General features: G+C 35.5%; 3 protein-coding genes across 3 annotated transcripts; 1 reads left to right on the top strand and 2 right to left on the bottom strand.

The window, feature by feature from the left end:
* Nucleotides 1-5,356: 5,356 nt before the first annotated feature.
* LOC110262442 (cytochrome P450 71D10-like) lies at nucleotides 5,357-7,259 on the top strand. The gene is made up of 3 exons (XM_088494094.1): nucleotides 5,357-5,958; nucleotides 6,104-6,426; nucleotides 6,578-7,259. The coding sequence occupies exons 1-3, from the start codon at nucleotides 5,385-5,387 to the stop codon at nucleotides 7,193-7,195; spliced, it is 1,515 nt and encodes a 504-aa protein (XP_088350220.1). The 5' UTR covers nucleotides 5,357-5,384; the 3' UTR covers nucleotides 7,196-7,259.
* Nucleotides 7,260-7,678: 419 nt separating this feature from the next.
* On the bottom strand, nucleotides 7,679-8,140 carry LOC148550133 (uncharacterized). Its single transcript, XM_088493383.1, has one exon. It carries the CDS (start codon nucleotides 8,138-8,140, stop codon nucleotides 7,679-7,681), a length of 462 nt encoding a protein of 153 aa, XP_088349509.1.
* Nucleotides 8,141-8,628: 488 nt separating this feature from the next.
* Nucleotides 8,629-14,149, bottom strand: LOC148550134 (uncharacterized). The gene is made up of 2 exons (XM_088492474.1): nucleotides 13,024-14,149; nucleotides 8,629-8,654 (listed from the first exon to the last, which is right to left on the bottom strand). Exons 1-2 carry the CDS (start codon nucleotides 14,147-14,149, stop codon nucleotides 8,629-8,631), a joined length of 1,152 nt encoding a protein of 383 aa, XP_088348600.1.
* Nucleotides 14,150-14,577: the final 428 nt, after the last annotated feature.

Consider the following 14,577-nt stretch of genomic DNA (forward strand, 5'->3'; position numbering starts at 1 on the left):
GAAAGGTGAGGAGGAAGAGTTTTAAATTGTGTAGAATAGAAATTAACCGAAATGACCAACATCCCTGAACCGAACACCAATCATGTGCTGAATAAAATGTGATAAACATTCAATTCAATTAGCAAGAAAAATATTTCTGCATATACAAGGACTCAACTAAACACACTAACAATCAAGTGAATCAAAATGAGCAATTCCACTGAACCAACACTATTGATGTTCTGAATAAAACGTGATAAACATTTAATCATCAAGAAAAATATTTCTACATGCACAAGGACTCAACTGAACACACTAACAATCAAATGAATCAAAATGAGCAACTCCACTTAACCAAGCAACATTCATGTGCTGAATAAAACGTCATAAACATTAAATCATCAAGAATAGCATTTTTTCATGCAAAAAAAGTCAACTGAATACATAACAATCAGGTGAACCGAAATGACCAACACCACTGAACCGAACACCAATCATGTGCTGAATAAAACGTGATAAATATTCAATCAGCAAGAAAAATATTTCTGCATGCATAAGGATTCAACTGAACACACTAACAATCAAATGAATCAAAATGAGCAACTCCACTGAACCAAAACTATTGACGTTCTGAATAAAACGTGATAAACATTTAATCATTAAGAAAAATATTTCTACATACACAAGGACTCAACTGAACACACTAACAATCAAGTGAATCAAAATGAGCAACTCCACTAAACCAAGCAACATTCATGTGCTGAATAAAACGTCATAAACATTAAATCATCAAGAATAGCATTTTTCCATGCAAAAGAAGTCAACTGAACACATAACAATCAGGTGAACCGAAATGACCAACACCACTGAACCGAACACCAATCATGTGCTGAATAAAACGTGATAAACATTCAATTTGTAAAAAAAATATTTCTGCATGCACAAGGACTTAACTGAACACATTAACAATCAAGTGAATCAAAATGAGTAATTCCACTTAACCGAGCAAAATGTTGGTGTTGTTGGTGATGACTATAAAAAAAGAAGAATTTGCGTGCGCAAAAAATAAGAAGAAGCAAAAGAATAACCTACGTGCGCAAATTTAAAAAAAAGAAAGAGGAGGAGGAAGAGAAGGAGGAAACGGAAAAGGAGAAGACAAAGACGAAGACGAAGACGAAGAGTTGCGTTATGAAATGCGCGTGTGATCACGCTCTTTTAATGAGAGTGGTTTTTGTTGGTGTTGCGTCTATTTGGATGAACTTGGATGAAAAAATACTTGAATGTGTAGCAAGTTTCTTTTCATAAATTAGTTTCAAAGTGGAGTTAAGCTTATTAAATTTCAATTCTAATAACTTATGATCAACGAACACTAGAGCAAAAATTGCAAGCGACGGTGGTTCTCGGTTCGAGTCACGATGGTTTAAACCGCTGTTAGATGCCAACCGTTGTGGTTCGAAAAACGCAAATAGATAAACCATCGCATCGACAATAGAAACGGTGGTAGTTTTGTGTATAACCGTTAGGATAACTATCGCACAAGACACATAGCAAGTGGCGACAGTACAAAACTACCGCTATGCATGCAATGGTTTTAAAAAATGTAAAGTTCTTACTACGGTTGGAAACGGCCGCCAAAAAATAATTCAAATGGACTTATAATTTAAATTATATTGATTTATGTGTGTAAAATTTTAATAAATATAGATGTAAATTATTACATGTTTTTTGTGTGTAAAACAATAAAACATATATAAATATTGGTGCAAATTATTGTTGGCTAAGTATTACCCAAAAATAATAACATTTATTGGCCATATAACATTGTTCATATCTTATATCGATCTTTCAAAAATTTTTAATAAGATAATTTAATTTTAATTATTAAATTAGTTTTAATATTTTATTTTATTAAATAAATTATTTTTCATATTAAATTTTAATTAAAAATTAGATAAATTACCTTTTTTATTGTTATTTAATAAAATATATAATAATTTTTAAAAATTTTAGATAAATTCTTCCATAAAATAAATAATATGATATAAAAATTGATTTGTCCTTGACTACTTTTTTTTAAGAATTGATCCAGAATATTATTACTCTTAGTGTTTGATAAGACATTATATTGATAAAATAGAAATTAAATCAAAAGCATATTTGCTTTTATTTATGTTTAAAATTTATTTATTTTATTAAAAAATACAAAATTTATCTCAAAATAGTGATATTTTATTTTCTAAATAAATCTATATTTTTATTTTAGTAAAGAAATGGATTATAAATACATGTTATTATAGTTTATTTAGTCACATGTATGTGTCTCTCTCCAATTATTAGTTCCTTCTTCCTCAATTATACATTACTCTACCACACATACCATGGATTTTCAGAACCTTATCTCCATCTTCACCACCTTCCTCTTTCTCTTAATGCTATTGAAAATAGCCATTAAGAAATTTAGTTCTTCCAAGGATATTACCAATTTACCCCCAGGACCAAGAAAGCTACCCATCATAGGAAACATGCTCAACCTTGTAGGATCAATGCCCCATGAATGCCTAAGAAACTTAGCATCCAAATATGGACCCTTAATGCACCTTAAACTAGGAGAAGTGTCCCACATCATAGTTACATCACCTGAAATGGCACAAGAGATTATGAAGACTCAAGATCTCAACTTTTGTGATAGGCCAAACCTTCTCTTTGCAAGAGTCATTTGATGACTTTAATTGACATGTTGTCGAAACGCCGTTATTGAACTAGGACCATTTGATGTTGAGCCTACTTGATAATCACGTACAAACTCAGGATACTGTAAAAGTGGTTGATTGTTAACTACTCCTGATACATTTTCAAATCGAATTGGAGGTCTATAACCACCCACTGGTGGACTATAATCTAGAGGAAGCCCAAAAGGAAGCCAACCTGCAGTTACTGGCGGTTGTGTTTGTGTTGGAACAATTCGTGGGCGTGGATTACGCCCACTATTCCCAACAGGAGGTTGTTGACCGTCGCATTTTCTCCCAACATACTACCTTCCATATGCAATAATGTCAGCTCTGCAGAATTTTGTGCAACTATAGAAAAATTATTATTTATTGATGATCCACCATTGGTATTAGAAATTTCGTCCGCCATATATATAATTGTTCCACTTTTAAGTAACATAAACTAAATCATTACAAATAATTTTTTACACACTTTTTTTAAAATGGTTTCACCGGGCGTACCAATTTGTTATGCAGATTTTTTACAAATCTGGATTGGTTTGACGTCTAAATTCTGGGAACAAAACCTACTCGTCTTATGAGTACTAGTTTTTCGATCGTGCACCAAAAATTATGTCACTTGATCGGAAAGACAAAGGAAAAAACTTGAAATATAAAAGAAAAAAATCGATGACTTGGAAACGAAATTGCTGAAACGAAGAAAATAGCTTTGAATTTAAAGAAAGCAGTAAATTATCTTCGACAAGGTCAAAGGACTTTGAATTCAAAATGCAACATTGAAATCTAAAAGAAAATGAAACAACTTTGTGGAAAGAAAAATAAATTTGCATGAAGGAAAAGAGTACAAAAAAATTAAAAGAAACGTAAATGAAAAGAATTCTACAGAAAAAAGCTCTTCACAAACTCAGAAAGTTGCTGAAGATTTAAGTTCATGAGAATATTTCTGAAACTGAATTCCAACTCCTTTTATTTTTCTTCTATTTTTCAACTATTTATAAGACTTTTCGACCAATCAAATTCTAACATATTTTCCATATACGCGAATTCTTACATAACTGTTTCCCGCGCTTTGATTAATACCAAAACTACCATTAGTTCAGGGACGGACATACGGGGGCGAGTGGAGGCCTCGGCCCCCCAACTTTTTTAAAAAAATATTAATAGTAATAAGTTATTAAGTATGATTTAATTTTTTAAAAAATTTATTTAGTATTTAGTTAAATATAAATAAAAGTCTAATTTAACTTAAATATTAATGATTTCTAATATCTAAAAAGTAAGTAACAATATTAAAAAAATCTGAAAAGATATTATTACTAATATTTTTAAATTAAATAAAATTTTTCAAATTTCATAAAGTAGATTTTTCTTCTTCTTTTGAGCGTCCTTTTTTATTCATTTGGTATTAATTCTCTATGTTTTAACTACTACAGCTGAGAAATCTTTTTCAGTTATGAATATTGTGAAGAATAACTCAGAAACAAAATGAAAGATGAATTTTTTGTTAATTGTCTTTTAATTATATTAAAAAAAATTGCTGAAAAATTTGCCACAGATTCTATTATTGATAAATTTTATGATACGAAAAATTGACCACTTTGTTAATAAAAAATACATACATATTTTTTATATTTTAAAATATATTCTCTATCGATATATTTTTGTAATACATTATATATTATATAATTTTTTGCATAATTTTTTAATATTATATATGTTATTAGCCATCTATAATAATATTTCTGGATCCGTCCTGCTTATCTTCATTTGTTAACTTTTTTACCGTTTCATTACCTCACTTTTTTTCAGTGAATCCTTTTGATCGAGCCCATTTTTCTTGTCGATAAATCTTTTGGGATGAGCTTCATTACCTTCAGAAATACCAAATAAGCTCCAACTCCAATATTTTAAATTTGTTTTATTTTAACTAACACTATCATTCTTGCAATGATTGGATTTTTTTGTTTTAGGCTTCAATGATTTATTCTATGTATTAAAGGCAAAAATTTTAATTTAAAATAAAAAATAATAAGTAATAAGTGGGTAGTAAAAAAGAAGTTATTTATAAAGCGTTGTTTTAGAATATCTCCATATATATATATATATATATATATATATATATATATATATATTTTGAAAGTTATTCTAAAACTCCAATTTTTATATAGACCTCAGATTATTGTTGCTATTTTTTATTTTATTAATTTGGTGTATACCATTTCAAGCAGATAAGCACGGATTCTTTCGATGAGAAAATCAGTGAGCAATGATTAACTTTTTTGTATAAAATAACAATGAACAGTAGTGATCTTCTATGATTTGTCCACTTTCTGTACCTTATATTCAGATAATAATTAATAATCTGTTGTGACTACTGATTGATTTTTATAATAATATTGTTTGATGATAAAATAGAAATCAAATTAAAATCATATTTGCTTTTATTTATGTGCATAATTTTTTTATTTTATTAAAAAAGTACAAAATTTGTCTTAAAATAGCAATATTGTATTTATTTTATTTTTTAAATAAATCTATATTTTTATTTCAACAAAGAAAAGGATTATATATACATGTTATTTACATAGTAGTTATATATATATATATATATATATCTTTCTCTCCTATTAGTTCCTTCCTCCTCAATTATTATACATTATTATTCTAGCACATACCATGGATCTTCAAAACCTTATCTCTATCTTCACCACCTTCCTCTTTCTCTTTATGCTATTGAAAATAGCCATTAAGAAATTTAGTTCTTCCAAGGATATTACCAATTTACCCCCAGGGCCAAGAAAGCTACCCATAATAGGAAACATGCACAACCTTGTAGGATCAATGCCCCATGAATGCCTAAGAAACTTAGCATCCAAATATGGACCCTTAATGCATCTTAAACTAGGAGAAGTGTCCCACATAATAGTTACATCACCTGAAATGGCACAAGAGATTATGAAAACCCAAGATCTCAACTTTTGTGATAGGCCAAAACTTCTCTTTGCAAGAGTCATGAATTACAATCGCAGAAGCATTGTCTTTGGCCCCTATGGAGAGTATTGGAGGCATGTACGAAAGATATGCACCGTGGAGTTATTAACAGCAAAGCGTGTTCAATCTTTTAGGCGCATAAGAGAAGCAGAGGTTTCAGAGTTGGTCAAAGCAATATCTCAAAGTCAAGGCTCCATTTTTAATATCTCTCAGAAGATTTTATCAATGACCTATGGAATCACGGCTAGAATAGCATTTGGTAAAAGAAATTTATACACAGCACAAATACTTTTTCTTTTACATTTATTATTATTATTATTATTATTATTTTAATCTCTCTCATTACATATACCTTTATCATATTTGTTATTTAATAATTGTATGTTTTTTATTTGACAATATAGGTAAAAAATATAGTTACCAGGAAGTTTTTATATCATCTTTTGAAGAAGCATTGCAAATAGCAGGAAAAATTTGTATTGCTGATCTGTATCCTTCAATTAGAGTACTGCTTGAAATGATGAGTAGAGACAAGACTAAGATTGAAGAACTGCACAGAAAATCTGATAAGGTATTGCAAGATATCATAGATGATCATAGAAATAGAAAAGGTGACAAATGTAAAGAAGAAAAAGGCAGTGAAGATTTAGTTGATGTTCTTCTCAAATTTCAACAAAAAGATTCTGAATATCCTTTGACTGATGACAATATCAAGGCAATCATCCAGGTTAGTCTAATATATATAATATTATAACTTAAATGCATTAGAAGTTTTAACTATTTAATTTCTTATAAATTTTTTTCTATATATTAATAAGATTATTAAATCCTTAACATATTTGTTAGCAAAACCGTTATTATAATTAATCGATTTGCAGGACATATTTGCTGGTGGTGGAGAAACATCCTCAACAGTTGTAGAATGGGCAATGGCTGAAATGATAAAGAAACCAAAAGTGATGGAAGCTGCACAAGTTGAAGTTAGAAGAATTTATGGTAGCAAAGGGTATGTGGATGAATCAGAATTGCACCAATTGATATACCTTAAGTCTATCATCAAAGAAACCTTAAGGTTACATCCACCTGTGCCATTGTTAATTCCAAGAGAGAACAGAGAACCATGCCAAATCAAAGGGTATCAAATTCCAGCCAATTCTAGAATTATTATCAATGCTTGGGCAATTGGAAGAGATCCAAGGTATTGGGTTGATGCCATGGAATTTAAGCCGGAGAGGTTTGTTGATAATTATTCAATTGATAATAGAGGCTCAAACTTTGAGTTTATTCCATTTGGTGGTGGAAGAAGAATGTGTCCCGGGATTGCATTTGCTACACCAAATATGGAGTTGCCACTTGCTCAACTGCTTTACCATTTTGATTGGAAGCTTCCTAATGGAATCAAGAATGAGGAGCTTGATATGAGTGAGTTGTTTGGGATCACTATAAGAAGAAGAAATGATCTCTGCTTGATTCCCATTATTCATCATCAACCTTAATAATTAATATAAATTATCCCCAGCGTGACAAAATTAAAGCAGTGATTTTATATATTATATTTTATTCACCCTTTTTTATCATTTGTCTATTTCTATTACAAGTTTTATATATCTCTTAAAAATAAAATTTATAAATAGTTTATAGATAGAAAGCATCTCTCATTTCATAAATTAGTTTCGAAATGAAGTTAAGCTTATTAAATTTCAATTCTAATAACTTATGAACCCATTGTTATTACATTAATGTAAAGTGAAATATATAGTCAACAAACACTACAACAAAAATTGCAAGCGACGGTGGTTCTCGGAGCAAGTGGCGACAATTTGAAAATACCGCTACGCATAACGCATGGTTTAAAAATACAAAGTTCTTGCAACGGTTTGTAACTGCCGCCAAAAAACAATTCAATTGGACTTAATTTAAAAATTATTTGATCTTTGATTTTATTGTTATATAAATATTTAATTTTTGTTTAGGTGAATCTATTGAACAGAAAGAAGGCCAAAATTTGGTGGAAATCTGTGGAGCTTATAGTACTTATCGATTGTATGTCCAAGAAGGTCACAATGAGAGCAGAGAGGACGATATTTCTTGAGTGTGCCTCGGCCACGACCTTGAGGCTGAGTGGCATGAGGATTGCGAGCGAGGAAAGCGACTTGAGGTTGTGGCAGTGAATTCAAGGAAGCTCCTAATGCTCGATATTTCTCTTCTTGAGTCACCAAAGATAGCACCTTGTTAATCGCAGGGAGAGGTTCCATGAGTAGGATTTGGCCCCGAATTTGAGAATAAGATTCATCTAGTCCCATCAAGAAGCAATGGACGTATTCTGCTTGAAGAAATTCTTGCATAGCTCGAGCATCACTGCAGTTGCATTGTACGGGTCTGTAGGAGTTCAATTCCTCCCAAAGAACTTTGATCTTGGTAAAGTATTGTGAGATGGTCATTGTAACACCCTACCACACAAAGATTTACGCTTAAGTTGTAAAACAGAGGTGATGTGGTATTACGACCTCTAAAATAAAATAAGTACATATAATAGCAGAAGAGTTATAATATGCTAGGAGCCTTGAAGAAAAGGGGGAAATAAAAATCGCACAATAAAGGCGCAACGCTCAAGGAACGAGTTAACTTACGTGCTAAGAAAACCATAACTATCAAACATAAGCTAACAGAAGTGGGAACAGAGTGCCAAAGATACAAATATCAAGCTCCTAACTCAGCCTGCGAAGTCAAGACTGGCCGGAGAATATTTACACATATATATACATACATATCCAAAACCCAAAAGTACATATACACAATCCTGCCTCTCCATAAACCTCTAAGAGGATCAAAAAGAATAAGTCATACGGAGAGAAAACTAAGCACATATATATACATCATAGCATAACAAAATATCCCAGTAACCACTCCGCTTCAAGAGTCCAGACGCCTAACGAGATGCCTCTCGACCTGCATCTGAAAAATAACAACATAGTATGGAATGAGAACCGGAGGTTCTCAGTATGGTAAAGGTGCCACACACATAATATATAAGGTCCTGGGAATGCCAGAGGCAATCCTAGAACGCCGACACTCAGATTGTAGAGCTTAAAGTATTAAACAGAAGCCATAAAAGGTGGTTTCCTAGAAATATTTAATCCTAACTTAACTTAACCTTAAATCTAAGTCCTATACTGCCATTCCTCCATACCTCCAATTCCATCATGCATTTTCACAGACAAATAAACAGATAAAGGCAAACACAAGAAAGTTACAACTACTGCAGGTAACAAATACACATTCATAATACATATATACCCAATTTAATACTCAAAGCTCAAATTTAATGAAATTAAAATAGAATTATCGTATCCTCACCTTACCCAAGCTTCACATAAGCAAGAGTGAACGTTTCTCTCAAGCTAATTGGATCCTAAAACATCAGAAATCAAAGAAATTCAATATTCCCACTTAAAATTCGAAAATTGGGGGAAGATGAAGCTGAGAGTGATTAAACAAGTTACCAGTGAAATTGTTCCGGTAGAAATGTAGAGCTCGACGCGGTGAACGCGTGGCCGCAAACGGTGCGGCGATTGGAGCTCGGACGGAGAAGTTACGGGGATCGGAAATTTACCGTAAAGTTACGGAAGCTTTCTCCCCTCCCTGGAAGTGTTTCACGCTGCTGCATCCAAATGAGGGAGAGAAAGGGTTCAGCTTCATTTTAATGAGTTGGTCCGGTTGGACCGACGGCCCGGTTTGGATCCGGTTCAACCGGTTCGGTCCGTTTGGTCTAATTTTTGGACCGATTTCTTCGAAATTAGTGTCAAAATTCTCGTTTCGATGAGCTCTACCCTATTTTGATATAATATTCGCATTTCTAATCCTCCTTATTAAAAAATAATTTATTAACTAATTATCTACTAATTTAACCGGGGTTTACATCCTACCCACCTAATAAAGAATTTTGCCCTCAAAATTCAAATATAGTTACCTGAAAAGAGATGTGGATAGTCCTTTCGCATATCTGATTCGAGTTCCCAGGTATGTTCCTCGATACCAGCTCGTCTCCAAGCTACTTTTACCAATGATACTTCCCTTCCTCGTAATCGTTTAACACTGGTGTCATCAATCCTCACCGGAATTACTGGGAGTGTTAGATCTTCTCTCACTTGGATTGGTTCTGGTTCTAGAACATGACTTGCATCAGGAGTATACTTCCGAAGCTGTGATACATGAAATACATCGTGCAAATTCGAAAGGTATGGCGGTAAGGCAATTCTATAAGCCACTGGCCCAATTCTCTTCAGGATCTCAAACGGTCCAATATAACGGGGATTCAGTTTCTTAGTCTTAATAGCTCTTCCCACTCCAGTGGTTGGTGTAACTTTCAAAAAGACATGTTCTCCTTCTTCGAACTCCAAAGGCTTTCGCCTCTGGTCAGCATAGCTCTTTTGGCGGCTTTGGGCTATAAGCATTCGACTACGAATCTTCTTTATCTGCTCAGTCGTTTCAGCTATCATCTCAGGCCCTAATAAACTCTTTTCTCCAGTTTCATACCAACACAACGGAGACTGACATTTCCTGCCATACAGAGCCTCATATGGAGCCATTCCGATGCTCGCATGATAGCTATTATTATAAGCAAACTCTACTAATGGCATATACCGGTCCCAGCTTACCGGCTGGTCCAAAACACAAGCCCTTAGCATATCCTCCAAGGTCTGAATAGTTCTTTCTGACTGACCATCTGTCTGAGGGTGATACGCAGTACTCAAGCTTAACTGAGTCCCAAATGCACGCTGAAAAGCTCCCCAGAACCTTGATGTAAAACGGGGATCTCTATCAGATATAATAGTAGAGGGCACACCATGTAACCTGACAATCTCTTTGATATACATTCGAGCCAATTCCTCCATTGTGCAACTTATTCGGATAGGAAGAAAGTGAGCTGATTTTGTTAGTCGATCTACAACCACCCAAATAGCGTCACAACCAGATCGAGTTCTAGGCAAACCTATTACAAAATCCATTGCGATACTCTCCCATTTCCATTGTGGAATCTCCAAAGGCTGAAGGGTCCCTGATGGTCTCTGATGCTCAATCTTAACCTTCTGACACGTTAAACATTTAGATACATGCAATGCCACATCATTCTTCATACCTGGCCACCAGAACATCGCTTTCAGATCCTGATACATTTTAGTGCTCCCTGGGTGAATTGAAAACCCGCTCTTGTGAGCTTCCTTCAAGATACTTTGTCGCAGGTCTCCAACATCAGGCACAATAATCCGGTTCTTGAACCTCCATAAACCATCATGACCTTCTGACATTCTCCACTGTTTTCCCTGTTCAACTGCTGGTAATACCTTATGTAACGCTTCACTATCTTGATGAGCCTTCAGAAGTTCTGATTTAAAATCACTAGAAATTTGCAACTGACTCAAACACAGGATTCCAGATTCTTCTCTAACTCCCAAATTCAAACCTTGGAATGCCTTCAGTAACTCTTCCTCCCGTAGCATCATCCAAGCTGCATATAAAGACTTCCGACTCAAAGCGTCCGCTACAACATTCGCTTTTCCTGGATGATAATTCAATTCAAAATCATAATCTTTCAGAAGTTCCATCCATCTCCTCTGACGCATATTCAATTCTTTCTGCTCAAAAAGATACTTCAAACTCTTATGGTCTGAGAAAACATGAAACTTAACACCATAGAGATAGTGCCTCCAAATCTTTAACGCAAACACAACAGCAGCAAGTTCTAAATCATGTGTCGGGTAGTTCATCTCATGTGGCCTTAACTGCCGTGAGGCGTATGCTACAACATTCTGGTGCTGCATCAAAACACACCCCAACCCTTTCAGAGACGCATCACAATACACTTCAAACGATTCACTTGGTTCAGGTAATACCAATACAGGTGCAGTAGTCAACCTGTGCTTCAATGCCTGGAAACTCTCTTCACATTCCGGAGTCCAGATAAAAGGTGTATCCTTCCTAGTCAACTTAGTTAAAGGTAAGGCAAGCTGTGAAAATCCTTTAATGAATCTGCGATAATACCCCGCCAAACCTAAGAAACTCCTGATTTCTGTCACTGAAGTTGGTCGCTCCCAATTCATCACTGCTTCCACCTTAGCAGGATCCACAGCTATCCCCTGCTTACTCACCACGTGGCCAAGAAACTTCACTTCACTCTTCCAGAACTCACATTTAGATAACTTAGCATATAACTTCCTATCTCTCAGAATTTGAAGCACAATCCGCAAGTGATCAGCATGTTCCTCTTCAGTCTTAGAATAAACAAGAATGTCATCAATGAAGACAATAACAAACTTGTCCAGATACGGTCAAAAAATCCTGTTCATATAATCCATAAATACTGCCGGGGCATTAGTTAACCCGAAAGACATCACTGTATACTCATAATGACCATAACGGGTTCTGAAAGCAGTTTTCGGAATATCCTCGTCTCTAACCCTTATCTGATGATATCCGGATCGCAAATCAATCTTAGAAAATACACCGGCACCCTGTAACTGATCCATTAGATCATCGATTCTAGGCAACGGATATTTATTCTTCACAGTGATCTTATTCAATTGCCGATAATCGACACACAGCCGCATACTCCCATCCTTCTTCTTTACTAGTAACACTGGCGCTCCCCACGGAGAAACACTTGGTCGGATAAAATGCTTACCCAACAGATCTTCCAGCTGAGCTTTCAGTTCAGCCATTTCTAAAGGTGACATCCTATAAGGAGTAATTGAAATCGGACCGGCTCCAGGCACCAACTCAATTGCGAATTCCACTTCCCGGTTAGGTGGAAATTCATTAATATCATCCGCAAACACATCTGGAAATTCACATACAACGGGAATATGCTCTAAACTCTGATCATCACCTGATACTCCCGCAGTTAATAACATAGTACCCTGACATTCGGTTCCAGAACAGTTTACTATCATAGAATTCAAATAGTAACTATTCACCACAACCGGTGCTTCTGACCCTTCTGGCATAAACTGTACTGACTTCTCAGAACAATCAAGTAAAACATGATTCTTGGATAACCAATCCAATCCCAAAATGAGATCAAGACCAGTCATAGGCAAACAAATCAAATCATGCACAAATTCACGCTGTTGCACTCGAAAAGGAACTTGTGGACATTCTATCCTAGTCACCATAGCTTCATGAGTAGCATTATATACTTTCAAATCATAACCTAGAACCACCATTCTCAATCCTAATTCATGGGCCTTTTCAAATGCAATAAATGAATGACTTGCTCCTGAATCAAATAAAGCATTTAAGATTTTACCAGCCATTTCACAATTACCTCTAATAAGTGTCTCAGATCCCTCAGCATCAATGGTAGAAGTGGTGTATACTCTCCCCAGCTGCTGCACCCTACCAGTCTCATACTTCTTCTTCTCAGGGCAATTACTGGCTATATGCCCGGGCTGTCCACAGGAATAGCACACTCCAAGTCCTAGTCTGCACGGAACTCCAGGATGATACTTTCCGCACTTCTGACAATTCAGATCTTGCTGTGGCTGCTTCCCAAACCTTTTTCCTTGACTAGCATTGGTATTCGGCCTTCTGTAATTACCTTGACCCTGAGTCTGCTGCGAAACAAAACCTCCACGTTTGAAATTCCTACCTCTCGGAGCAAAGTTCCTCCCTGAAGGCCTCTGAAAAGGCATCCTCAAACTCCCTTTCTCTGCTGCCGCCTTCCTCACACAATCCTCAGCCACCCTACTCTTATTCACCAATTCAGAAAATACCCTGATCTCCATTGGGGCAACGAAGCTCAGAATATCGCTCCGAAGACCTCCCTCATATTTAATACACTTCCATTCAGCAAAATCTTCAGGCGCACCTTGACAGATACGAGAAAAGTGACATAACTCCTCAAATTTGCTAGTATACTCAGCAATAGTCATCTGTCCCTGCTTTAACTGCATTAATTCAAGTTCCTTGGCATTTCTGGCTGAATTAGGAAAATATTTCTTATAGAACTCTGTCCAGAAAACCTCCCAAGGAATCGCAGCACCATCAGGCTGCAGGATACGTCGTGTTCCCTGCCACCAATACTGAGCTTCACCTTGCAACTGATAAGTCCCAAATTCAACCCATTGCTCTTCAGGAACCTGCTGTGCCTGTAATGCCCTTTCCATAGCCTGAATCCAATTATCTGCATCAGTGGGATTTGAGGTTCCCCTAAAAGTCGGAGGGCGAACTTTCAGAAATGTAGCAAGTGTCATAGGACCATCTCCATCATTATTGTTCCCATGATTACCCTGATTTATCTGATTACCCAGTGCCTCAGCTGTTGCCTGCATAGCTGCAGCCATATTTCCCAAGGCAGCCATAAAGTCTACTGGATCAGTCCCTGTGGGTACAGGAGTAACGGTGCCTGTCCTACCTCTACCTCGCCCGCGACCGCGTCCGCGAGTCGACATCTGGTCCCTATACACACCAAACAAGTGATATTAAGTTGATCAGTCTCAATATCGCAGGTCTAATGCTTTAAGTTCCAAATGCATGCTCACAAACGTTTATGCCATATATATCAATCAGATATCCTAATAGCACATAAACACATATACAGAGAATGCACAGAAGCACAATCAGTCCGTCTTTCAGGCTCTATAGGAACGAACTGCTCTGATACCATAATGTAACACCCTACCACACAAAGATTTACGCTTAAGTTGTAAAACAGAGGTGATCTGGTATTACGACCTCTAAAATAAAATAAGTACATATAATAGCAGAAGAGTTATAATATGCTAGGAGCCTTGAAGAAAAGGGGGAAATAAAAATCGCACAATAAAGGCGCAACGCTCAAGGAACGAGTTAACTTACGTGCTAAGAAAACCATAACTAT

Source organism: Arachis ipaensis, chromosome B7 (assembly GCF_059453495.1).
Source record: "Arachis ipaensis isolate K30076 ecotype BB chromosome B7, ASM5945349v1, whole genome shotgun sequence".
NCBI lineage: Eukaryota > Viridiplantae > Streptophyta > Magnoliopsida > Fabales > Fabaceae > Arachis > Arachis ipaensis.

What these genes read in the sequence shown, in the direction of transcription:
- LOC110262442 (XM_088494094.1), top strand. Translation starts at nt 5,385, where the DNA reads ATGGATCTTCAAAACCTTATCTCTATCTTCACCACCTTCCTCTTTCTC. An exon ending in CACGGCTAGAATAGCATTTG is followed by an intron (nt 5,959 to 6,103) that starts GTAAAAGAAATT and finishes TTGACAATATAG; the next exon opens with GTAAAAAATATAGTTACCAG. An exon ending in ATATCAAGGCAATCATCCAG is followed by an intron (nt 6,427 to 6,577) that starts GTTAGTCTAATA and finishes ATCGATTTGCAG; the next exon opens with GACATATTTGCTGGTGGTGG.
- LOC148550133 (XM_088493383.1), bottom strand. Translation starts at nt 8,140, where the DNA reads ATGACCATCTCACAATACTTTACCAAGATCAAAGTTCTTTGGGAGGAA.
- LOC148550134 (XM_088492474.1), bottom strand. Translation starts at nt 14,149, where the DNA reads ATGTCGACTCGCGGACGCGGTCGCGGGCGAGGTAGAGGTAGGACAGGC. An exon ending in ATCTGAGACACTTATTAGAG is followed by an intron (nt 8,655 to 13,023) that starts GTAATTGTGAAA and finishes GTTATTTTTCAG; the next exon opens with ATGCAGGTCGAGAGGCATCT.